Here is a 26,784-nt window from a genome sequence, read left to right as displayed (position 1 = left end):
TATATATATAAAATATGTGTGTATATATGCAGAATAATAAAAAATAAACTTATCTTTAATTACATTTAATTATTAAATTAAGTATATAGAACAAGAGAAAAATTTAATTTGGAGAAATTAAATTTCATTCAAATATACATATAGTGCTATTATTAAATTAATATTGCAAGTCCAAAAATATTTTTTAAAATTTTATTTTGTAGTTTTAAATAACAATGTTTTAGAAATAATTTGTAAGTTGTTCATACTCAATTTTGAATTGTTTCTTGATAAATATGTATAAATATGATAAATATTCTTGTAAATATGTACTAAAAAGAAAATGTATGAATTGGGACGTGGTGGGGTTGGGTAAGAGAACGTGCCAGAAATCTCGTCGATCAATACTTTGCTTTTCCTTATTTTTTTCAAAAAACGGAATAAATCGCAATGATAGTATCATTGAACAATAGTTTGTAACATGAAGAATACAATTGTATCGGTTACTGTTACATAAGCAATAGAAAAAGCATTAAAATCATAAATCAAAAGAAAATGCGCATTAAATACCGGGTGCCGGTGCAATTTCTCGAACTTTCAGCACTGCGACGCCACATGCCTATATAAGAGGATCGCTCGGCGTGGCTCAACGCATTTGTAAATCAGTTTCCAGAGCAGTCAGAAGTGGCGTTCAAAGTGTGCAGTAGTGTGAAAATTTCTTCCTCCACTATGTTTATAGTTAATTCATCATCATTTCTTGTAAGTGTTGTTTTGTTCTATAATATACTTCAAATTTTGACTTAATCATGTTGCTTTGAAAATGATCTTACTAGCCTAATCTCCAACTTTTTTTTTACTTATATTATTTATATAAGATTTGTATTTGTCATTTTATATTTCTAAGAATGACATATATTGCTTAATTTACTTTAATTTCATAGAATCCTTTATCTGGGTAACTAGGTAGCCATTGCTTTCAAACCTAACCTTAAAAAAAAGCTGTTTATATATATTATATATAGTATTATATTTCGGTTCTATAATATTTAACATGACTATTTTAACATGAAATATTTTAACATGACTATTTTTTTTGTGTTATACCATATGTCTTTTAGGCCAGCTTTTCAATAAAAAAAAATTATTATTAAATTATTTAGACAAGTTTCATATTTGAACTTCAATATGTTTCGATTCCTATTATAATATAATCTATTATAATCTATTTCTTCATTGATATTTTATAAGAATAATAATTTAAATTCACTTAAATCAAAACTTATCATCTTTTTTTTCTTATATTATTAGTGTTTCTATGAATATTTGTGTAAATGTTGGTAATGGCTTACTTCCGTTTAATTATTTTACCGAAAGTACATTTCCGGTAAAGAAAACAGTATATTTACTGATTTTTGATTTTTCAAAAAGCATTTCATATTTTTTTATTTCTGAAATGCTTTAATCTTATTATTGTGCATTTATAAGTTATTGTTATTTAAAATTCGTATATTATTACATTTGAATTAATCATAGTTCTAAATCATTACATGATTGGATTAAATAAATGTGAAAATTATTTATTATATTCATTTTTAATATATAATCCATATCTTAATTTTTTATATTAAATTGGTATGAATGTTTTCCTTTTTTTTTTTTATCTTTTGTTTTTACTGATTATTTTACTCTTGCATTTCAGGGCAATAATACCATTATTGCAATATCATCCACGAAATTGAAAATTCTCCATTTCACCAAAGAAGACACATGAATTTTCAAGAATGAAATTATTGAAGAAAGAAAAAAAGAATGGCTCGACGCATTCATAAAGAAATTTTCGGTTCGGATGCAGCGAATATTCAATTCCACCGACTGATCATATTTCTTCTATTATTGCGATCTACGACAACATGACATGAAAACAGACGAATGGATTGCGAAGTTGGACTATTTACGGTGGGTATTATAATTTATAAGTTGGTTATTTGGATTTTTTAAATGGATTTTTTTCTTTGAAAGTAGATTTTTGGTTTGAGCTTTTGAAAATTTTCTCCACAATATTACTTTTGTCTTACAATAAAAATACAAATGAAATGTATTAACATTAAAATGATCAACTATACTAACTAACATTTAATTGAATTAAATTGAATTTAATAAGATTTTATAAATAAAGTAAAACAAGAGTAATAAAGTGAATAGTTATTTATGCAATTAAAATAAATTGTGAAATATCCTACATTATTTTCAATAATATTTAACACATTGAAGTGAGAATTTTTACAATTTTTATGAATTATTATAAATATTTTATTTATGATTTTTCAAGTTTTAATATTATTTCATGAAATTATTCTATGAAAACATTTTTAAATATAGAAAACTATAGAAAATTTAAATTATAAAATTTGGGGGGTAACATTATTTTTCTTCCATAATCGTTTCTATTTAACTGTTTTACTCGCTGGTCCTTCTGTTTTCATGATTTTAATGATTCCTTCGGACGCCAGGTGTTTCTACTTAAAAACAAGATATGTAATAAATTTGATCGTAAAAGAGGATCACGGAATAAATGAAACGAGTCTTTTTATATTTGTTTTTATAGTGCACCCTACGGGGTCGGTGCTTGAACGCAACTATAATATGGTCTGATTAGAGTTTGAAATTTCTTCATACATTTTGAACTATTTGAGAAGAGCATCTCGAGATATATTAGGTAAGCGGTTATTGAACCGATGTCTTTCTTATTGTTCTACAATCTTAACGTTAATATAAGATCAGAAAATTAACATTTAGGGCTCACAGTGTCGCTACTTAATTATTTAATGCAAAATAATATAAATATAAATCATATTATATGTTAAAAATAATATTTTAAATTGAATGTATAAATTTTGAAATATATCACATTTCAAAGAATTCTTTTTAAATCAAAATGATCGTAGCGTCACTTTAGCCTTTATCCTAGTTTAGTTACAAATCAGTTATCTAAAATATCGTTTTTTATTTCCTCTATGTTAAATAGAATTTAATGTATTTTCACGATGTCTGCTCACTTCTGAGAGAATCGTAAAGTACCGACTGTTTAAAATATGTTGATGAGGAGCACTCGTTAGTTTTAAATTTTATCGATTTTTAACTTTATTTTTTAAATTTCGTCCGTTTATTACTTTACTGTAACTTCTTTAATAAATATTCGATCAAATAATATATTAACTTATCTCGAATTATCGAAGTTGAAATCGATAAATGCAAATTGATATTTCTACGAATGTGCCTCATCCACGTGAAAATCTTTAATTCAACGTGACGTTCTTTTTATAGTTTAGAGCAGACTCGTAGTTAGAGGTCGAGAATAAATTATGGGCACCATCTTGTCTAAACCAATACTCTACTACAAAGGCATACGGAATTTGGGAATTGAGAAAAAAAAGTACAGAATCAAATAGAACAGGAAATGAAAAAAAAAAGACGATTTTGCGGTTAAAAATATCCAATATAAATAATTAAATATACAATTTCGAAATACGATTGAAGATCTTCCGGTTTTATGATTGGAAACGTACGGTAGCCTGTTTTTTCTTCATTTAGAAAAAAAGTTAAATAAAAAGACAAAATTCTATAACGACGAATCATTTTGTTCCGTGGTGTCACGAATCTAAAAATAAATGAATTTTTATGAAACTGGGTAGATATAATAAAATAAAATGAAGATAGTTGAATTACGTGTATTTTCTAAAAAAAAAAAAAGCTTCAACTGTACAACGTATTTATTTATCTCTATTTTTTAAATATTATGAATATTTTACAAATCACTTGCACAAAACTATTGCGTTTTGGGACGGACAAATGAAAAAGGCGATTTTTTTCCATGGGTCATGTGTTCATAGAATCTAGTTTAAGTTCAGGAATTGCTTCTTGTATCTTTTCGATGTCCTGTAGAGTTGTTATGCCTTTCTCCTATTATTAACAAAAAAAGACATTCTTAGTATATTATAATAATTTTTATATATCTTTGTGATTATGAGAAATTTCTAATTTTCTTCTAACTGTTCGTAAAAAAATATAAAGTTTGTTTATTATTATTCTTGCAACATAATCAAATTTGTTAGATTTCGATGATTAGTGAATGAAGTAAGAAGAATATAAAACAATTCAAGAACCAAGAATAGAATTCAAGAGATGAGTGCACAATTGAATAATTAAATATGAAGAAAAATCTTTTATAATTACAAATATGTGATTGCATAGTTTTTAACTTACATACGTTAACAAAAAAAAAATTGTTATTCTTAGAATACATTTGAATTCAATAGTTCACAAAGATTAGCAAAAGAAGCAAGAAGAATCAAGATAAAAATTCAAGAAGTGAGTGTAAAATTAAATTTTATTAAATGAAGTGTGAAATAATCGTGATTAGAATGTTTTTCATGTAATTCTTAGTAAAAAAAATAATTAATTTCATTTTAGAAATATTATTAAATTTAGTAAATTGAAGAAAATACCAAGAATATAAAATGTTTGTCAAGAAATTAAAATAAAATTCAATCACATTCAAAGAAGAAATTTTTATAATAAAATATTCATAGTTACAACTTCGTGTAACTTTTTAAATTGTTAATATAAAAATAATCCGCTTTTTTTTTAAATATAATTGAATTTAGAAGTTTTTGAAGATTAGTGAAAGAAGAAAGAAGAAGACTACAAGATAATTTATAATGCGTGAGTAAAATACGTTTGTACAGAAAGAAAAATTCTTTTATAGTGAATGTTTATGGTGATATTATGGTAATATTTTTTAATTATTTTAATTATTGATAAAAAAAAAGTAGTGTTTTATTCTCAGAATATAACCAAATTTAATAAATTTTAGAAGTAAAAAAATGGAGAGAATAATTAAATTAAAAAAATAGAAATAAAATTCAAGATTTAATCATTACTTACGTTATATTCTTTCCATTTATCATAATTTTGTCTCATAAATCCCACTATCTCCGGCATATTGATGAATACTGTAAATAAAATTGTGTCCATGATAACAATACATACGTTTATAAGCATTCAAGATATAAGAGTTACTGACCATCCCATGCCTCGACCATGTCGTTGATAATGAAATCGATAAAACCAATTTGCGCTCTTGGTATCGAGCATGTTATTCTGTCGAACATTGGCATCATTACTGGAAGATGCAATTGTTTTTCTTCGTCAGTCTGAAATAAATTCAATCAAATGCATCAAAATAATCAAAAACTCTTTCTCATTTTGAAGCATACGTTCAGTACAATGTGATATATGTGAACAATTTTTTAAACGTGTAAACTCACAGTAATCTCTAGTCGAGAAAGAATAATTGTCAAATTAAAAAGAAATCTAAAAAGAAAGGAAGGAAACGTATGTGTTATTATACGTACTTGACTAAAATACTCTTCTGCAATTCGTCTGGCCCATTCGACGCAATATTTCAACGGTCGAGTAGGATTCGACACGTCCGCACACTTGATTATCATTCTCTTCACTAGTATTACATTCTCTGGCAGTATCGCAGCTGATAGATCTAAATCCTGAGAACCCTGTACTCAGATTTTTAGAGAGAACGTTTATAAGGATTCAAGTAGAGATGACTTTGTAATAGATTTATTTAAAGAAAAAAAAAAGAAAGCCGAGATAATTTGGTGAATTTGAAATCTATTTAATAACAAATATAGGAGAAAATGTAAAAGTAATCGTTACTTCGATATACATCTCTGGAATCCTTGTGCTGAAGGCATTCATAAACTTGGCGAGATGTTCAAAATGTTTCGTCATCTCGGTGGCTAGGATCATGTCTATCACACTTTGGCGAACCTGTTTATAAGTATCTCTTTCCAGATTCTATAAAATTTTATTTAAATTTTGTTTTACTTTATCCTTTTCGCGATTCACGAAGATTAATTCTTGATTTATGATGAAAATTTTTGATACTCACTTTAAATATGTTCACGTTATCGTCCGATAACGTTAATTTAAATGTTAATGCTGCGTGATGCGATTCAAGAACGGTCAAATCGTTGTAAAGGATCGCTAGTTTGTTATCAGAATTGCAGAGAAATTGACTGAAATCGATTAAATGATTATTTGATATTCTAGAAAGAGTATAAATACGATATAAAATAATTAAATTTTGGATAATTGTGAATAATTATTATTCTAATATCGATCAGTCGATCGAATTAATCGGATTTACCTCGATCTACCGGGATGATCAATATCGTGAGCAGCAGCTGCGATCAAAGTTGCGACTTCGTCTAAAGGTTCCAAAACCTGTTTCAGCCTTTCCGTTTGCATGAACATAGCAGCAGCTTGCAATACGTCTGCAGCGTGTGTTGAATTATGATAACGATTCGTAATGTCGTAATTAGCCTCTATCACAATCAACCAATTTTGTACAATTTTCTCCTCGCAACCGAGTCTAGCTGGGACGCGAAATAGATTCATGATGGTCATTCCCAAAAATAATAGCGCTCTAAAAATCGGAGAGAGATCGATCAATTATCAGTTCAATCATTTATCGTTAAATTTCACTAAGAGAAAAAGAAAGAGAATAACGAGTTACGTATAAATTTTTCTTTCATAATCGAATACCTTTTCTCCGTCAATATCTCTAATTTGAATATATCGAAATCCCATTCCAAAGACTTCTCTAGAATTTCTGCAATTTCTTGAGGACCCCTGTAACCTTTGATCTGCATACGCGTGGAGGCAGCTAACGTTTTTGCAGGGGTTTCTCGAACTGATTCTATCGATGGTTTCCTAATATCCCATGATTTTTTTGGCTATATCGAATAACGTTAAAAATAAAATCGAAATCACAGATGATGATGATGATGGATGATGAATTATGGTATAAAAAGAGAGAATTTTTCTTTTCAACATTACCGTGATCAAGGCCTCGATGAAATCGGTCGCTGGATCACCTGGCTCTTTAAAAACTGGTGAATAAAGTTCGGTAGTTTTGAGAATATCAATCGCCTGCATTGTAATTAATTGATCCATATTAAAAAAAAACAAAATATACGTGGGGAATAGAATTGGTGAAAGGAAATGGACGACATATGATAATTGATATTGTGATACCTGCTCGATTTGTAACCTCGTCTCGGACGATGTATCTTCTTTAATCGAGGCCGTAAGGAGGGCGATCACTTTTGTGATGGGTGCTTCTAATTGCAAAGTTTGTAAATCACGTTTACTGAGCCGTCTGCGAACTGAAAATTAATTTTAAAAACAATTGTTAGAACACGATGATAATTTTAACTTATCGTTTCGATATGGCAAATAAAAGGGAATGAGAAAAATTTAATAGCTGATGTTCTATTTTCTTTATCGAGTATAAACACTATTAAAGTGACGAGTTAATAAAAAAAATTGCAAGTGTTTGTAGTTTTCAGATAACCTAATTTTTAGCCTCGAGTAGTTTATCGAAACCAAAAATAAAATAAAATAGTTGGATCGAGTTGAAATATATTACCTTCTTGAATTCCTTTGAAATTGATTTCGGATACTCTTTTTTGAGCTATAACGACAGTTTTTGGATGAGTGATGGGCTGAAGCAGGGGCTGAATAGTTTCTGACAAATATGTTGTATCGTATATGAAAATATAATGAGTCGGTTTTCTGAAAGAAAATGTTCAAAAGCACATGGGAGGACGATAAGTAAAAGAAGGACGTATTTTTCTTTTTTTTTTTTTCTCCTTTTTTTCTTTTTAAATGATAAATCTAATTTGACTCACTTGAAATAGGCGAAAGGTATCACCCTGCAATTAATTGTTAACATTTGATTGTTTCTTCGAATACAGTTTATATTCCCATCATATTCTCGGCCTTTGACTATATGTTGCTCCATTTGAATAAAATTATCATACAAAATTAAATCTGTAATGTTTTTGCCCCAAAGTTCATTAATCCTGTAGCCTAATAATTTTTCACTAATTTTATTGGCAAACTGTAAAAAGAAACAAGAGATGATAATAAAAATTAGAGGCAAAATTATTTTTAAAAATAATTGGTTGAAATTTTACTTAAATTACAATAAAAGAGTTTTGACAGAAATATCATGATAAATATTTGAAATATTACAGATGTTTAATTATTTATCCTCAATAATTGCAATAGTAACATTTACCTGTATAATATATTTATCGTCCGTCACATGAATCATGTCACGACATCTGTCAAGAGCCATATACAGCATGTTGACAGCAACCAGTTGTGTCCTCGGTAATATTCCGCTAGTATAAATTCCTACTAATTCGTTTATTAAGATTCTTTCGTGAGCGCATTCCATTAAAGTCTGAAAATGAACTCAAGATAAATACACGTGAAAAATCAAGTTTCGTCTTTCAATCTTTCAAAGATATTTCAGAAGAACTTACTTTTGTGTATCCTATTTCCATTAAATCCAATGTTACGATTTTTTCACTTTCGCTATGCATGAGATACCTTTTACATATACATATATTGATTTGTAAAATAAACTCGAAGATCGATTGAAAGGAAAGAAGAGTAGTTATAAAAGATATTCGATTCAACTTACGATTTTTTTACAAGAGCTATAATTATGGAATTATAATAAAAAGGACTAGCCCTGATTGCTCTGAAACGAATATATTTATTAGTAGTATTTTTATTTGTACTTTCGATTAATGTGATTAACATTTTTTTTTTTTTTTTTCTAATAATTTTCCATACCTACAAATAATGTCAGCTTCCGCAGCGCGTTGCCCCCGATGATCGATGATCACTAACTCGTGGCCTCGAGCCTGGAAGAATTCGAGTGCTTTTTCCGCGTCTTTCGCAACTGACACGCTCCATCCCAAACGCCTCGAAGTAGTGGCAAGGATATCCATTTGTTGATCATCTTTGGGGAAGACCAGTAATATCTGAATATGAATAATTGCAATAATCGATAAGATATATATATATCAATTCATGAATGAATTCTAGCATCGATAGATCGTAACTTACTTTTATGAGACTAGGAATACTGTTCGTTAACGGATGGGGTTCAGTATCGTGGGATCCTATCTGAAATCAAATCAACACGCAAACTTTGAAATATCGAGAAAAATCTTGATCCTCTCGAATTGTTAATTATTATTTCCTTCGTTAAAAATTTTCTTCTTTTCCATTATTTTTCCTTCCCTCCCTCCCTCCCCCCTCCTTCCCCTCCTCCCTCCGTATTTTTTAACAATATTGCTAATCAATTTTGCAACGTACTACTGTCTCGCTATCACGTTCAAAACGTGACAATGGCTTGTGAAATTCAGCGTATTCCCGCTGAACTTTGGCCCGCCGACGTGCACGGGCCGATTCTTTTAAATTTTTTTGTATATTCCCATCTTGATATTTCGAGTTTTGCATTCGTACTCGACTAAGTATCGCTTGGTTTTATACGGTGTGGAATTGTTGTATAACCTATACATGTTAGGAACACGGCAAAGAGACAAACGAATCTGAAGTTGAGGCGTAACAGCGAAATAAGATGAATTTATTTCTCTTCTTTGATAACGTTATTCCGAATCTCGATAACATTTTCGATCAAGACGATAATTTTCTAAATTCAGCTTGAAAGAATATCGTCGTAGATGACTTTTTGTTTCTTTGTTTGTATCTTTCTTGTTATTTTTTTTTTTTCTTCGAGATGAAGATTGTCCAATCAAACGTTGGATACGCATCGTGCCTTTTATTCTGAGCGCATGAAACGTCCCCAAGTACATAGGTACAGTTTGATCAAGAGATGTTGAAATGAATCTCGAATCATCCTCAATCATCTCTTTCGAACGCGTATCTTGAACAAAGGGGCATGCTTGCGCAATGATGAAACACGAAGAAACTTTGTTGAGAGGGAAACTTTTTCGTAATCGTCATTAAAAAAAAAAAAAAAAACGGGAAGAAAATTATAAATTCAAAATTTTAAATGGAAAGATCAATTGCAAAAATATTTCAATTTGTAAATATTGTATACACATCTATTGTAATCGCAATAAAAATTGTTGTTGTACGATTGTATCATTTACTGCCACGAAAAAAAAAAAAGAACGAAGACGATAAACCGATAAAAACAATCTATATAACTAATCTATATATAACCAGTTTACCGTTTCGTAATGCAATTTATTCATTATTCCACGATACGAAAATACGAATATAGAAAAAACAAAGACCTAGTACGAGGCGAGCAGCACTTCATCATCTACAATGATCCTCTTTCGAATTGACGAATAAATCGACCACAGCAGTAACGAAATTCTAAGTAAGTGCAACCTATAATAATATTTCTTTTAATTTCTTTTAGTTTCGTTTTTATCTCGACGAGAAATGGGAGAGATTAAATTAAATCGATAAACGAGTGTTTTTATCGTGTAAAATTTTTCCAGGACGAATAAAAAAAAAGAAAAAAATTATTATTGCTCGTGATTAACAAAAAAAAAAAACAAAAATATGTTGCAATATATATATAAATATACATCGAAATTTACGAAATGGATGAACAAATTTACAAACGAATAATAAATTTCACAGATCGATATTGCGATCGATTCTTTCATATAAATGGATCTTTAATCGATTTGGAAAGATAGCGGATCGTACTAAGAAACTTTCAATTACGTTTCACACAACTTTTCTGGTACCTGTGTCACCGACACAAGCGACGGAGGTATCTCGTTTACGTGTATCTTGTCAGTCTTCCATTTCCTTCGAAACGGTTTACACAATATGTTGGAGATCCAATTGTACCACGATATAGATTTCTCCTCCTCTTCGATCGAGATATAGATCGGTTTCTGCGTCGACCTCCTCTTAATCGTTTCCTCCTCTTGGTTATACATTATTATTATTATTATTATGAAGATAACAGAAAATTAAAATTAATTGACACAAAAAACGTGGATGATGGACGAGGCACTAATATAGATCGATTCGATCAATAAAAACGATGATCAAACATAATTAATAGTGAATCGGTTCGTTCGATATTTTTCAAAGGAGAAAAAATGATTAAAAATCGTGTCCCTCATTGTTCATCGATTTGGGTTTTGAACTTGGAACGATGAAAGAAGTGACATGTTCGACGATGCAATTTGACGAGATTGATAAGTTTACGGAAAAACGTCCATCGCGATACTGAATCTATATTATCATTGTTGGGAAGATTATTCCTCTTTATTATCTATCTACTCTAGCAGCGGAACATGTCCACGATAAGAAATTTCTTTCAACAAGAGATCATCTCCGTCAGATTATCAATAGTAAGAATTAGATAATAACTCGGTCGTCACAAGCAGATGATTAATTATAAATAAAGCGATATCGTTTTTTTCTTTTTGTTTATCGAATTGTTGAAAAATATATCCAACCAGATATCATTGTAATTTTTCACGATAACAATTGTCGATCTATAAAAATTTTATGCCATTTTAGAGAAAGAAGCTTGCCATTTTTAAATATTATCGATTAATTCGAAAATAATTTCGAAGAAGAAAAACTCGTATACAACGAACTCTCTCCCCTCGTTGAACTGAATTTCCAATGATGAATAGTGTATGCTTCCAAAGTACAAGAGAAAAAAAAGTCTCTGAATTGAAAGATTACCCTTCATGATAAAAAGAAGGAAAAAAACAGATTCGATAGAGAATATATAACTAACATTTACTAGTACTACGACTAACTATAAAATAACAAACTTCTCAGACAACAGAAGCATTAAACGAGAAACTTTCCCTCGCTGAATCCTACCTTTCGTTAATTCGCACGATAATATACAAACTGAGCTGATATATCGCGGGATAAAAACTTGACTAGAAATCTATTTTAAAAAAGCGGTCAGACTTTTAACAGACTTCAACTGTGCATCGCGTTTAAATCCTGACAAATCGATTTACGGCAAAAGAAAGGTAAAAGTACATGAAATATATGAAAGACTGAATTTTCATTTTAATAATTTGAATAAAATACACGGGTAAAAATTTCACGAGAAATATTACGTTGATTTCACCAGGGAAAAACAAGCATGTACGAAATCCCAAATTTTTCCACAAATTGTGCAAGATACGAGTTCTTCCTCCTACTCCTCCTAGGTCGCTCGTTCCAAGCTCTTCCGGCTATAGACCGTCTATAGATCGTCTATAGATAACAGCTTATACCCTGTCCATCTGTTTGATCGAGCAAGAGAAGCTTTCAACGTGAGAGAAGGATAAGAAGAAAGACGAGAGAAAGAGAGAGAGAGTGAAATAGCGGATGGCGTTTAATAATTCGTCACGAAGTGGTGAATCGGTCAGCCTGTTCAAATATTTAGGACAGGTTTAGACGGCAGTGTCGTGATGATACTTTAGTCAAGCCCCTTCTTGAAAATTCCATGAAAACATTTGATGCAAGTTTAATGAGATCACTCGACACACTGCGAACGAGCCACGTGTTCGGGGAGGGGAAAAAAACAGTATGCAATTACTTCAACACAATTACTTGAGGAAAGGGTTAATTATCGGGTAATCGAATGCTCGTGAGAAAGAAAAAGAATGACGAATCGATTCTCCCAATTTCGCTTCTTTCCCTTCCCCTCTTTTTTTGTTCCACAGACCTTTGAACTAGTTTTTCCCTTCCTATTTCCTCCTGCTCATTCGATGATCGATAAGCTAAACTTTTTGGAGAATATTGGAGAAATATATGGAGCACTGAGATAAGATTGATTAATAATGAATGAAGAATTGGAAAAATTGAATAGAGAAGAACATAGTACAAAAAGTATTGAATTTGATTATAAAAATTGTTCAGTAATTGAATTGATTAATAGTTTCTTTTTTTTTTTTCTTAATTAGATTAGATAAATCAGAGAACAAGAAAGATCGTAGCATTACAAAAAAAATAGAGGTCAGAGTATATTTATCCGAAGTAATTAAATGGTTCAGAGTGATATATATATATATATATTAATAAAAGCGAGCAGAAAAAGAGAAGGAGGACACTTCACTGATGGAAGAGTTTAGAGTCCAAGAATAGCAATCGATCAGAGACGTTAAGATATATTTGAAGTAGCTTGAAATAGTATCAAAACGAATGAATAAAAAGAAATGAACGTAAATGGATTGATTAAAAGAAAAAAAAAAAATTAATAACATATATAAAAATAAAATACATATAATCTAAATAATAGAATGGCAAGCATATCCGAACGTAATATTAATTAATCGTTTACCAATATTGAATAATATTGAATTTGGATTTGGATTATTAAATTTAATCTCATTGGATATATATACATTTTGAAAATTCATAGAAGTAGCGATGAATTGCATCTATTCAATTGCCTCTTATATATCCTTATGAAAAATTCAAAAGTGGTACATTGTTTGTCAATTTTTATCTTCGATTGAAACCACGAGAAATCAAATATAACGCGATACGGCGAGATACTTTTAAATGTCATTTGTCGTTTTACAACGTTCTACCGATTACCGATAGTAGTCCATCCAATAATTATAGTTTGCTTTCACATCTATCGAGAACTTTGCTATTTTTAACGTTAACGAGGTTGCAAACATAGTGGAAAATATATTGAACGACCTCTTTTTTTTTCTTTTTTTTTTTTAAATTAAGAGATTATCCATTCTCTCGATTATATATATATATATATAAAAGGGACAAAACAGAAATTTACTTACCAACGTCGAATAATCTGCATTTTTTTCATCGCCAACATCCTCGAACGACAATTTTCTTCCCAAAATATCGTACTCTGTCTTTCCTGAAAAAAAAAAAAAATAAATAAATAAATACACACAATTGAACGATGATGCGTTATTTTAAAAGAAAAAATTTCGAAGATAAAAAAAAATTAATATCGAACAGTATTTATATAATAATATTTATATAGTGTGTCATTCTATTGCAATAAAACGAGACTTTTTTTTGAATCGATTGCAGCAATTAATCGATATCTTTTCAATAGTGAAAATCGTTTAACAATCGGATTAATCGAATGGATCGTCACGGTTTTGGTTCAATAAATCAACGTTGAGGCTGACAATTGGAAAAAATAGTAATTTATCATTCATCTTTGATATCGAATGAATTCATTGGACTGATTTCTTTAAATAAGTCGTCTGTAAAAAAAAGAAAAAAAAAACATTTTTAATTTCTCAATTAACTCTTCGTGTAATACCTTTAAACGTGTTATCGATAATTGAATTAAAAGTTTTCGATGATGACTTTTCTTTTTTTTTTTTTTTTTTTTTGATAATGCTTAATTGAAATGGATAATTAAGAAAGAATTCGAACGAAAAACTTTATAAAAAGAAATGGAAAGAGGATGTGTGAACGAGGTCGATCCTTATCTTTCACCTTTTACGGCGGGATCATTCAGTGTTTATCCGATCGATTCGAATGGAAGTTCAGAATTTAAAGTTAATTGATCGAAAGTAGGACGCCTTAATTGGACAACCTGAGAGTTAATAGGTACGAAACAAGCGTTAAATATTTTAAATCGAAGCCGAGAGAATTGTAAATTTTTCGAGCAACAATACAAATTTTATTAATCCTTAAATCGATCTTCAATTTTCTCTCCTCTTGTTGATTTTTAAAGAAAAATGAAACGAATTATTAAAAAATATTTGCTTAATTTTTATTCCGAAAAATAAAAAAGATGGATAAAACAATTTTTTCTTTCAATCTTCTTGGTTTGTCTTCAAAATTTTATGACAATATTTCAACTAGATTGCTATTAAATTTTATTATAATTATAAAAGGATCATAAAATTATTACAGAATTTTTTTTCAAGAGAATTACATACCATTGTCAAATATTGTGTCATCCAAAATATTTTGTTCCTCGTTTGGAAAATAATCGTTCGAAGGAGATGCCATGTGAATTTATAAGCAGATGAGATTATGGAATCGTAGTATCGTGATACGATTATTAAAACGTATACAAAAGTTTAAGTCGAATCAATAATTGAAAATTACAGATCAAAGATCGATACATATTTAAAAATCAATCTAATATACGAATATTAACAATATTATAGTGCAAAATTATTCCATCGAAAATATGAATTTTTTTTTTTTCAAACTAAGAATATGAGCTTTGATTACATTGCAATCTCAATCTTACATCATATCGATTAGAGTATCAGCTGTTTATTGATTGAATCATATTTACTAGATAAGTTTAAAAAGAATTTAATCCAAAAATAGGAAAAAAAAAAAAAGAAAAATAAAGGAAAACAAGTCTGAAAAATTTAAAAATCTATACACTCCACTAAATTTTCCTTTTGATCTCCAATATCTTCCATTCCTACACTGATCATGCTTATCTATTACTCACGATGCACTCGAAAAATAAATAAATAAATAAATAAATAAACTAGAAAAATATTCAGAAAAATCAATAATAAGAAATTCCAATGTTTCAAATATTTTTATAAACGATTAATAAATGTCGAGAGAAATCAAAAATTGACAGATTTAGACAGTTAATTTGTATTGTAACGATGTGTTGTAACCGACTCAGAGACAACGACTGGTCGACAAAACCAAATTGTGCAGGTTAAAATTCTACGCGTGAGTGAGTGGCCTCAGGAACGAGATAGGATCGTTGGAGAAACTCGTGATACGATGATCATGTTCGTCAAACGGGAGCACGTTTCAAGGGAACACGAATAATGAATGAAAAAAAAAAAAAAAAATATCAAAAGAAAAGTAAAATTTTGTCGCAAAATTTAGAGACGCCTCGTTTCTCGCAAAGCAAAAGTGCTTCGAGTTTATGGCTGGTATTGAATTTGTATTGAATTTCTTTTCTCACTCCATAGACAGCTTTGAAAGTAACAGTTTGATGCGAGGCAAACAAATTATATATATTGGTGCTAATAATATTTTTTCCTTTGGCTGTTTAAAATATTTGCTTGATATATATACATCATACATATATATATATATACATGTGCCTGTTGTTTCATTTTCTCAAATTTGAATGTCGATTGGCTGAGGAATTTAGTATTACCAAATGGATCGAAATGAAGATTATCATGGAGATTAGTTTCCTTCTGATAATTGTACGTTAAAAAGCGTGTAGTTTTTTTCTTTCTTTTTTTTTTTTTTTTGTAAGATTTTAGCGCTTGTAGAATAATTAAATGGAAGCCTACTAAGTTTGAGTAAATGTGATCGAAGATGTATTCGCTGATTTTTGGTATGTATAGAAACGAAGATGATGTTTACAATTCTTCACAATTTCTAGAAGAAAGTCTACTATGGTTTGAGAAAAATTACCGAGAGATTTTTTTTTATTAATTATTAAAAATTATGCTTATGAAGAAAAGAATAGACGAAATTAGAAATTTTTCTTTGAACAGAATACGCACAAATTTAATAAAACACTCGATGAAACTATGCTTCCAAACCAAAAAATAATGTTCAAAGCGATAATTCAATAATTGAAAAGAATGTATTCAAACATAGTCGAGACCGAATCTAGCACACTAGATTTAAAATTGCAATAGCTGTTCAAATTATCCGAACAAAATCATCATTTCATTGCTTTCTAAAAATGAGCAAAGGCATTATTGCCATTAATCCTATCTGAATTCTGTTCAGTTCTATTAAACTGCACTTTGGATAAAAAAGATATCTGTCTGTATAAAAAGATAAAAATGTTGTATGAAGTTTTGAACTTATTCCTATGGATCAACTTTCAGATCGAAAAAGTAAAAGTAAATATCTCCCGCAAGATTACGTTATCAGTTTTCGAGCAATTTACGTATCGTGCACAATATTTTTCCTTATTCTATTCGCATTTAACATGTATATAACTGGCCATTGTGTTAAATGTAATGTGTCTCTAAATATGATGTCTCTTACACTTCATATTACCTTTCGACTGATTTTTCTTTTCTCAAAACTGCTAGAACCAAGATCTCGCCAATCTATGATATATAAATAGTGAGCTTTGATATCTTTGATTTTTTTTGTTAATTGAGTTTCAATAACACGAGTACAAATGATGATTAACATACGTAGCTAATTTTGCTTGCACGCTCGCAAAAAGAAACTCCGTATGGAATTGCCATCCGGCATTATCTGTGTCTGATTTGCATTCGTAACCAACACGTATCCAAATATGTGTGACTCTTTTATCAAAGAATCAATATAGCGTTTTATTCGATATTATATCTCTGTGCCATCGAGCTTCTTGCTTACAAAAAAAAAAAAAAAAAAAAAAGAAACAATTAAAGCAACTTATTCTGCTTGTGAGTTACATTAAAAACGAATTTCAATGGGAGACATGAATGTGATTAAAGATTAATTGAAATTTGAATATTGATAAGAAGAATAAAATTCTGATCCAATCAATAGAAATGAATTCAAATGTTATCAGGAATTTTGTGAATGAGTTTTATTATTTATATTAATTCCATTTAAAAAGCACTAAAATATTATCAATAGATTGTTTTATAAAGTTGTATTGATTGTGATTGAAATTTGTTAATAAAAAGAGTAAAAAGCAGAATTTTAGTATACGTAAATCTGAATGAGAAATTTTTATTAGACGATATTAGGAGCCAAATTAAGCAATTTAAATAATAGTTATTGCATTTCCTCTTCAATTATTACACCAAAAAATAAGATAGCATAATATTTAAAGATTGTCAAAATTCAATTTGTACAATGTAATACAAATTTTATAAAAAATTTTCAAATTTACTAAAAATGGTGTTCCCTTGCCAAGTGCTGAATTCGAAGAAAATTAAAAATATTCCCTAGAATTAAATCCGATCCATCCATTTTTGTTTCTCTTTGGAAAAAATTACAATCCATCTTTCGATCGACATATCAAATCAATTTACCTTAATTAAAGAAAAAGTTTAAAAAAAATGTGAAAATAAATCAGAATATAAATATCTCTTTAAAAACGTACCTTCACAAATTGTCAATTATGATATCTCTAGAATTGATTCATCAAGAATATTCTATGAATTTAATAACCAAATCAATTTTATTTCTTGTCCATTTATTTTGTGCTCCTCTATCATTTAATTATTATTAATCCATCTCAATAAAATGAAATTCTAAAAGTTTTTCTAAAAAATTAATAAAATCAAAAGACAAAAATTTCTATCCACAAACGGTTCTTTTTTTGAATATGCATCGATTAGATTGTGAAATATCCAACAAAAAATTAAATAAATCAAAAGATAAAAAAACTTTTACATACAAATATCCATTTTTAAATCTGTAATCTGAATCAATTCAATTTTTTCCGTTCATCCATTTTGTTAAAAAAATCTCTTTCCAATTACACAATTCTCTATATTTCCATCAAATTAATTTCTTGTGCATCATTAATTTCTCTTTCTTTTGAAACGCGATCTAATTGGATTCGAGTTACGATCGACTTCATCATCGATGTCAAGAAGAAAGATTTCTGGTTGCAAATGATATACGAAGTTGAATTAAATTTTATCGAAATTCAATAGAAACAGTAGCGAAACAAACCTCTAATTAATTCATGTCTCAAATGCTGAGTAACTATAAGACACTAGGTCAAGGCGAATCACTCATGTTCCTCATTCTTTCGCGAAACGCGAATTCTATTCAATTGATTATTAATATTTTCGTGCCTTAAAATTGAATCGAGTTCATTTAACGTCTCGCAATCGTCGGATTGATTATCTTGATATCAATAATATATTCGAATAAATATAAGTAGAATCATAGCTTTCTTTTTCCTTCTTCTGAAGTGTATTTTATTGTATTTTATTTAAGATCAGATGAATGTGAGATAAAATATTAACATAGAATAGAATAAAAAATTCGATTATGATAATTGTTAACAAAATATTAGGTTGTGAATAAAATATAAAAAGTATTGATTACACGGAATAAAATAGAGTATTCAATTAATAATAAGAAATTAATTATAGTTATACAGAGATTTTTGCCTGTTCTTTAATAGTTAGTTCTCGATTTCACAACTGTTGGGGCCCTCTCGTACGATACTGCTAATAAAACTAATGTTATTAGTGAAATTTTAGAATCACAGTAATTTCTTCCCCTTCTTTTTGCCTTTTTTTAACTTCGTATTGGATGCATAATAATAATAGTAATAATAGAATGAATATGGAAATTAAATCTTTTTCTTTCTTTCTTTCTTTCTTTTTTTTATAAAATATTTTATCTTCTAACTTTTTCTTTAAATCTGAAAATCTTTAAAATTTCTTCTAATCTTGTCTCTTTTCTCACAGAGAAATGTTTAAAATAACTAATAATCTGGTTAACAGTAACAAAATTATAAAACGAATGAATGTTGTAAATAAATATTGACAATTACAATTCTGATTGTTCTGCTTCAATTATAATTGATGAAATTGTAGAAGAAATGTCTTCCTTTAACTCTAACTTTTACTAATATTATTAGTTGATAAATTATTGTGCAAGAGGGCCCAGGGGTGAAAAGTAGGATAAAATGCAGTATCAATTTTTTCCCCTTTTTTTATTTTTTATCACTAAATGAGTTAATCCCATTTTCCAGTCGAACTTGGCCTGTGTAATCTCATCGAGATTATTGTGAGGGATCATTGTGTTAAGTGATTCGAACTGATATCACGTAGGTTAATCGTACTAATTTACTAGAATTGATTGTTATCGAGAAAAGTATAAAAGTGGAGTATTAGTGTGATCGATTTGCGTTTTTGTAAGACTGAGAGAGGAAGAAATATTTCGAATTTCGAGTTTTTGAGAGAAGAGTGACAGATGCAAGAAATAGATTATATTCGAAAAATGGAAAAATATTGCAACTATTGATCCCTGCAAATTTAGATTACAATTATCATATTGAATAAATGTAAGAATTAGAAATAGTATATAATATATTCAAAAACTAAAGATAGATAGTCATTTATAAGAAAAGAACGAATTTATTGAACAGATAAGAACAAAAAAAAAATGAAATTTTGCTTAAAAGTCTAAAGTATCGATAATTTAAAATAGAAAGTCATTCTAGAAGAAATAACTAAAATAACTAAATAACTCATCTAAGAAATAACTAAACATGCTCAAAAAAATAAGTGGCCTATTTATAAACACGAATCGAAACTTTCCAATATGAAACAGTACAAATTAAAATTTCATAATATTATAAAAGAAATTACCAAATAGGAATCCTTGCTCTATCACATCCGATTCTTTTCTCTTTTCCTCCCCTGTACCCTTTACACATTCCAAAACGCTACTCTTGCAACCCATTCTCGAACCAGCTTCTCACTTCGATGCGCAATCTTTTCCCCTTGAACATATCGTCCAAACTTCATCAACTGGATTCTAGAAATAAAAGATGAAAGAGAGAAATGAAAAATAATTCCTGTTATCGTTGAAGTTTCTCAATTTTTTTTTAAAACAAAAATATAGAAAAAAATAAATAATTGTTCAAATTAAATGGTCCAAGGGAATAATAATTTATGAAAAATGCCACGAGATTATTTTTTCAAATGCCAGATAATAGATTTGTGACAATGGAAAATGTGATGCATAATCGATTCGATGATGAGAATTTCGGCTTGTTCGAGATGTGTAAAGAGATTGAAAGGGTGTCTGTCGTGGAACGATGCATAAACTCGATATCAGGAAGTATTGAAAGAGAGAGAGAGAGAGAGGGAGTGGAGAATGGTTAAGGCAAGAGATAATGAATATTCGTGTGACGTTGTCATTCGACATTGAAAATCGCATTTTTTAAACGAGGCTTACCATCGAGACAAGATGAATGTTTTGCATACATGTATCTTGAAGAGTGCATGATCATTGGAAAGATTCTTGCATGGATCGAGCACTTGGAAAATTGTTCAACACTGTTCGATTACACTGATTACACTCAACATTTTATTGGATACACAAGTTCTTTCTTGATCTTAAAATTCTCTTCAAAAACTGTCGCTAAAGTTTCTTCTCAATTGTTGAAAATTTTGAACGTATCATCAGTTTTTCCAAGAAAACTGCGTTCACTTCCTTTTTATGATGGCTTTCCTCTCTCTCTATGATAAAGAGAAATAAGATCCAGAGAAAAAGAGTCAGTAGATATAGAGCTTAATAGATTTTTAGAAGATATTGCTATAGATTCTTTTTTAAATATAATTATAATATTTAATTCAAAATATATAATTTAAAAAGGAGAAAAAAAATTAAGAAGTTAGTAAATTCTTTATTAAAATTACGTGTGTGATATGTTAGAGTATGTTTCATAAAAATTAATAATATAGACAATATAGATTAAAAAGTATGAAAAGTATTAAGTAGTAACGAGCTAATAAAATTAACACAATAATATAAATATTTTAAGAAAATTGCTTATAGATTATTAGATACAAAAATATATTTTGGAGAAATGAAAATTTTCTATCTAAAAAATCATCTTAATAGAAAGAACAATAACGTCAGAATCAATAGAATAAGATAAAACAAATTAATTCAAGTCTAAATAATAAACAAATAAAAAAATAATCTAGCATCTCCTTGTATATCTCTGTAATCAATTCTAACTAGATTCAAAATCAAATCCGTGTTCTGTAACATGCACAGCCACTACAGTTCCCCGAACAAAATCATAAACCAGTTATCGTCACAGATACGCAACAATTTATGATATTTTTCAAGATAATGTTCCTCTCCTAGTTTCATTCAAATTTTAAACTATAATATATCATCAACCTCTTGTTTAAATTCTTTCCAACCAAAACATACGTGATTAAACAAAGATTAATCGACAACAAGATTATTAGAAAATTGAGCCAAGAAAAATTATTTTGCCAATTATTGACCAATCAACGTAAGAAACATATACATTATATCTTGTACGTACGCACAAATACTAGTAGCACGCACCGATCGTTGTTATTTGCTTAAATTAAATCAAAGTTAACCCCTCCCCAATTATTCACGGAGCACAGAAGAAACGGAAGAAAATTTATTTTTTCCACCAGATAAACGAAATCAATCTTGACACTGAATCATGCGACACTGAAGGCCAAGCTTTCAAATCACACTGGTACACGCTTTCTGCTCCCGATTAATTCTCCGCTTTATCTTATCACACCAGCCTCACCAACAACATCGATTCAATTCCAAAGATTCCTACATCCGAAAAATCACAATCGAACGATTCGCAATTTTACAAAACTCCGCCCGATTCCCGATCTCTTCCTCGATCAACGTGACGTGATAAAAAACGTGTGTTACATTTGAGAGAGAGAGAGAGAGAGAGAGAGAGAGAGAGAGAGAGAGAGAGAGAGAGATAGATAACGATAGAGTCGAGAAGAACTTCGAGAAGAAAACGTGTTTGAATGATCGATCGGTTTGGACGTGGACCAAAGAAATCGTCGGATGATGTCGATCGCTGGCTCGATTCTGATCGAGATCCCGTTTCAACGTCGGCTCTCGATGCCTCCCAGAAAGATTTACGGGCCAGAGGTCGCCCGCTTCCTTCTCCGCTATTTGACTTTTATCATTGTCTGCTAGTTTTCACTTGGGAATAATTAAAGTCGCAACGGTTTGGATTTCGAGATGGAATTCAGGATCGATAAATCGGTGTAATGATCACTGGTGCGTAAATCCATCGAAATTGATAGGAAATGTTGCTGAGTTTTTGGCAAAATTGTGTAAAACGTGATTTTATGTAACGGAGTAATTTTATTACGATGAATGATTTAAAGAATAAATATGGATATGTAGAAGTTGTAGAGGAAAATATTTGTTTAAAAGTCGAAGAAAATTTGCCAGATCGAAAGTAAAATAATCTATAAAAATTCATTCGATTCATCTCTGATTGAAATTTGAGAAAGATTTTGTTCTGATTGAAATTAAAAATTAAGATGACAAATCTTTGAAAATTCGATATAAAGCTTATTCAAATTTGAATCATTGTTGAGATTTTAAAAACTAGATTCTTAAATCACAAATTACTCCCATAATAATTTAAAATTCGAAGCACAGTTTTTAAAAAATTAAAATTATAAACAATAATTCTTCCAAAATTATACATGAAACTTATCTGAATATACTTGAATCATGGATGCAGAATTTTAAATATTGTTCAATTCAGATGTTTAAATTGAAAAACAACAAATATGAATGCATACAAAGACTATCATACTAATCAAAGTAAATTTTCAAACCTGATATCAACAGTTTATAAACAAAAACAATTCTTTAAAAATTCCATAAAATAATCACTAAATCGTTAAAAAAAATTCACATCTCGAAACAATCAAAATTAGAGAAACAATTTTTCCAAAAGTCCTCGTACAATTTACACTCGATTACTTCATTCCGTGCACACGATAAAATAATTCGACGTAACGATTGACCGACCACGGGATCACAATTTCATCGACGATCCTCGAGTCGATCGATCGAGGATCCATTGTTAGGCAACGCGATATCCCGAGATGTGCGCCACGTTTTAATAAAGCTAGACCCAGTTGCAGAAGACGTTGTGGCCTCGAATCCACTGGTTAAAAGTTTTCGATACGAGAAGGGGGATCGGGTGATGCTTGAACCCCTCTTTTTCTCGATCGTCTAGCCAAATATTTTGTTTGCTGTTTGCAATTGCGTCGATGGGGGGATTCGTTATTCCGGCATTACGTGATGCGTGATTTATTAGAGAGTTTTGATAAGAGAAGAAAAATTTTTTGGCAAATATATCCTCCGGATAAAAAGAATCTGTTAATGATAATTCAGAAAATATTGCACCTAAGATTGTATCATTGTATATTGGATTACATTGTACGTTGAGTTTAGATGGTAGATTATCATAGTACATGTTGAAAAGTCACACATAGAAATATCATATAGCAATATCACACCAGTATGGAATATATGCAAATGCAAGAGAAATGAAGGCCTCCTAAAACTTCTGACCGATTGAAGTAAGAATACTTTTTATTGATGTTGATCGAACAAATTTTACTTTACCTTTATTTAAAAGAAAATCTAAAGCACGTTGTTTATCTTTTGTATCCCCCCTAAAAAGAAATAAATCACGTAATCTTAGCCAGGGATCCTAGCCAGCATTGTGAGCAGGTGAGATAGATGATTTGGCTAGTGCAGACCTATCTACTTTTATAAATTATTAGTATACAGTAATAAAGAAGGAAAATTATTAGTATTTGATCCCTTCAAATCGAATAAAATCCTATCCAGCTGGCCAGTATTATGAGTATACATATAAAAAGTTTCTTTTGGTAGCTTGAAAATTAATATAAGTATATGTTTTTTTAAAAAATATATATGTAGGCTAGTAGAATTAATTAAATGAAATAGATCTTAAAAATGAGCCTTTTAGTGAAATTATTTGAAAGCCAAATATCTATTTAACTAATAATGGGAATATTGAATAAGTAAATAGTGAAAATTCACAGGTTTATTAATAAGATTCATTGCGATGATGTTTCAGTAACTAATGTAAGTTCTTTAACTGAGCAATGTTTTTTAAATTTTTTTACAAACTGTTTATAAAAAAGTGTTTTAAAATATAAATGGAAATATCTGAAATAAGATGATGAAGAAAGAAAAAACTTTTGTATGATAAATATTAAAAGAAAAGGGGAAAAAAAAGAATAATAAAATTAAAATTATACTTCATAGTATTCAATAATTCAATAATTTGATCGTGTTTGTCTAATTGAGAAAATAGAATGGAATGTTTATGATAGCAAAACAATAATATAGATAGAATAATGATAGAAATAGTAGCATAAGACAATGTGAATACGTTCGCAATTCGATACTGAACAACACGTTATGAAACATTCAATGGAATCTCCTTGAAGGTATTATTCGATTTGAAAGGCTAATACTGCACACTGTTCGAATGGCGAATAGCAATTGCACATCACGGTCTGGTTAGTTTAGCTTGCAGAAGCTACAAAAAAATCCTAAATGCAAAACGTATTCGATTATAAATATTTAAACACGAAGAGAAAAAGGAAAGTTGATACGATCTTTTTAAACTTAAAATTTCTTGAAACTTAAAATCTTTTAATCTACTTTAATTTTCGAATCTTTAATAACGCAAAATTTCATATTTTCATTTTTTCTCTTTCAAAAAGATTACAGAAAAAAAAATAATATTCGCACAAAATAAAAACTATATAATCAAATATTATTAATTAAGCCAAAAATCGATGCATAACAATTTTCATAGAATTCAAAAAAAAAAAAAAAATAATAAAATTCGCTCAATTTAATTTAAAATATAACATTTTAAAACGTCCAACAAAATTCATATCAAAGCAAAATATACAAATAATCAATTTTTTATCATTAATAATAAAAATGAAAATTTTAAAAAACAAAAGTCAATTATTCCGAGAACTTCTTAAATCTTTATTATTAAATTTGAAAGAAAATTAATCCAAAGGAAGGAAATTTTACGCTCGATAAAACAAAGTTAACCGAGTATTTAAAATTTGCGCGTAGCAAATATCAAGATTATTCGACCAATTGTTACATGCGAGTTTACTCAGCGGTCGCACAAAGCGATTATTTATACAGGGGCGCATTAATTTTCTCGACGGAAATTATCTTTGCCTGTGAGCTCATCGTAAATGCATTTCTAATTGTCTCCCTCGTTGCAACTTCATCGTGGAATCTATATCTTGCTATATGACGTTTAAATTATACATACCACACCTCTCCAGATGCGTACGTAGAGGCTGAAGTAACTGTTATTCACGGGTGAGTGACGACCATTAATTTTTGACAGTAATTGTTCCATTTTTCTTACCCTCTTTCTTTTAACTAGGTTCAAAATAAACTCCCTATATCTTAAAGCTTTTGCAAATTTTGAAGAAAATTTGATAAAAAAGAGAATGGCCCATGGAATTAGAATTGAAATTTAATTTAAGTATTTGGAATAATAAATATATGAAAAATTTGATTTTATTAAAATCATTTTAAAAAAATAATAAAGGATAACGAAGAAACTAATAAATCTCTCTACCCTCTATGATAATATATTATCATATCATGTCATATGACACCATGGTACTAAAATTTAATAAAAATAGATATAAATAATTCTTAAAAATTTTAAGAAATATATTATAAATTAAGAATAAATTATATAAATATTTAAATTAAGACTTTTTTGCGTTTAATCGAAGTTAGATAACTTAACTTATAAATATAAATTAATAATTGTAAAATAGATTGTAAAAGAAAACTCTCGTCTCGAATCTAATCGATTTATTAACTAAAATCTTTTATTTGTAAGTGATACATCACATAATTAATTGATAATTATTATAATTTAAATAAATTTATTTGTAAAAACGATAAAACAAAAAAAAAATAAAAAAAAATAAATGATATTGTTAAAATACTATAAAATACTATACTATACTTAAAATAATATTTGAAGAATTGTAATTAAAAATGTAATTAAAAATAAGTTATACATTAAAAAATAGTTTTATAATCTTAATAATAATTGCTATTAACAATTGAGAGTACAACAATGAATAATATTTGAAGATAAGAAAAATTATTGAAGAAGATAAAAAATTCATAAAAAAAAAAAGAGAAAATGTTTAGTATGTGATATTTTAAAAATAAAATAAAAACAATAAATCAAGTAAGAAAATTTTCTTATTACCTTTTTATTTCTTATACTTATTTTTAAAAAATGTTTAATGTACTTATAATTTAATTTCTCCGTAGTTATCACAAATTATTGTTTATTTATCTATAATAATTATCCTTTATTATTATTCGATAAAAAAGAAA

The 26,784-nt window shown here is 28.8% G+C and overlaps 1 protein-coding gene and 3 long non-coding RNA genes across 8 annotated transcripts; 3 read left to right on the top strand and 1 right to left on the bottom strand.

The window, feature by feature from the left end:
- The first annotated feature begins 585 nt into the window (after window positions 1–585).
- On the top strand, window positions 586–3,695 carry LOC107966102. Of its 4 annotated transcripts, none has more exons than XR_003304192.1 (4): window positions 586–738; window positions 1,679–1,935; window positions 2,490–2,695; window positions 3,304–3,695. It is a non-coding gene; the product is annotated as an uncharacterized LOC107966102 (long non-coding RNA). The 4 variants fall into 4 exon arrangements; XR_001706524.2 differs by having other exon boundaries at window positions 2,585–2,695; window positions 3,304–3,500; XR_003304190.1 differs by having other exon boundaries at window positions 2,585–3,695.
- A 44-nt stretch (window positions 3,696–3,739) lies between these two features.
- Window positions 3,740–22,072, bottom strand: LOC408699 (high affinity cAMP-specific and IBMX-insensitive 3',5'-cyclic phosphodiesterase 8). Of its 2 annotated transcripts, XM_016918056.2 has the most exons (21): window positions 21,860–22,072; window positions 20,752–21,035; window positions 20,160–20,328; window positions 13,680–13,762; window positions 8,986–9,045; window positions 8,710–8,900; window positions 8,555–8,614; window positions 8,394–8,460; window positions 8,144–8,311; window positions 7,752–7,963; window positions 7,490–7,635; window positions 7,096–7,226; window positions 6,898–6,990; window positions 6,604–6,794; window positions 6,206–6,484; window positions 5,948–6,074; window positions 5,713–5,853; window positions 5,394–5,552; window positions 5,063–5,192; window positions 4,924–4,991; window positions 3,740–3,939 (listed from the first exon to the last, which is right to left on the bottom strand). In XM_016918056.2, exons 3-21 carry the CDS (start codon window positions 20,251–20,253, stop codon window positions 3,856–3,858), a joined length of 2,484 nt encoding a protein of 827 aa, XP_016773545.1. In that variant the 5' UTR covers window positions 20,254–20,328; window positions 20,752–21,035; window positions 21,860–22,072; the 3' UTR covers window positions 3,740–3,855. The 2 variants fall into 2 exon arrangements, with proteins under 2 accessions (XP_016773545.1, XP_016773546.1); XM_016918057.2 differs by lacking the exons at window positions 20,160–20,328; window positions 21,860–22,072 and having other exon boundaries at window positions 20,752–20,815.
- On the top strand, window positions 8,888–17,230 carry LOC113218601. The gene is made up of 2 exons (XR_003304193.1): window positions 8,888–10,273; window positions 10,398–17,230. It is a non-coding gene; the product is annotated as an uncharacterized LOC113218601 (long non-coding RNA).
- LOC107966103 lies at window positions 22,052–26,567 on the top strand. The gene is made up of 2 exons (XR_001706525.2): window positions 22,052–25,734; window positions 25,802–26,567. It is a non-coding gene; the product is annotated as an uncharacterized LOC107966103 (long non-coding RNA).
- The last annotated feature ends 217 nt before the right edge of the window (window positions 26,568–26,784 follow it).

Source organism: Apis mellifera, linkage group LG2 (genome assembly GCF_003254395.2).
Source record: "Apis mellifera strain DH4 linkage group LG2, Amel_HAv3.1, whole genome shotgun sequence".
Lineage (NCBI taxonomy): Eukaryota > Metazoa > Arthropoda > Insecta > Hymenoptera > Apidae > Apis > Apis mellifera.
The sequence above is the reverse complement of the archived record's forward strand: the minus strand, read 5'-3'. Positions and strand labels throughout refer to the sequence as shown.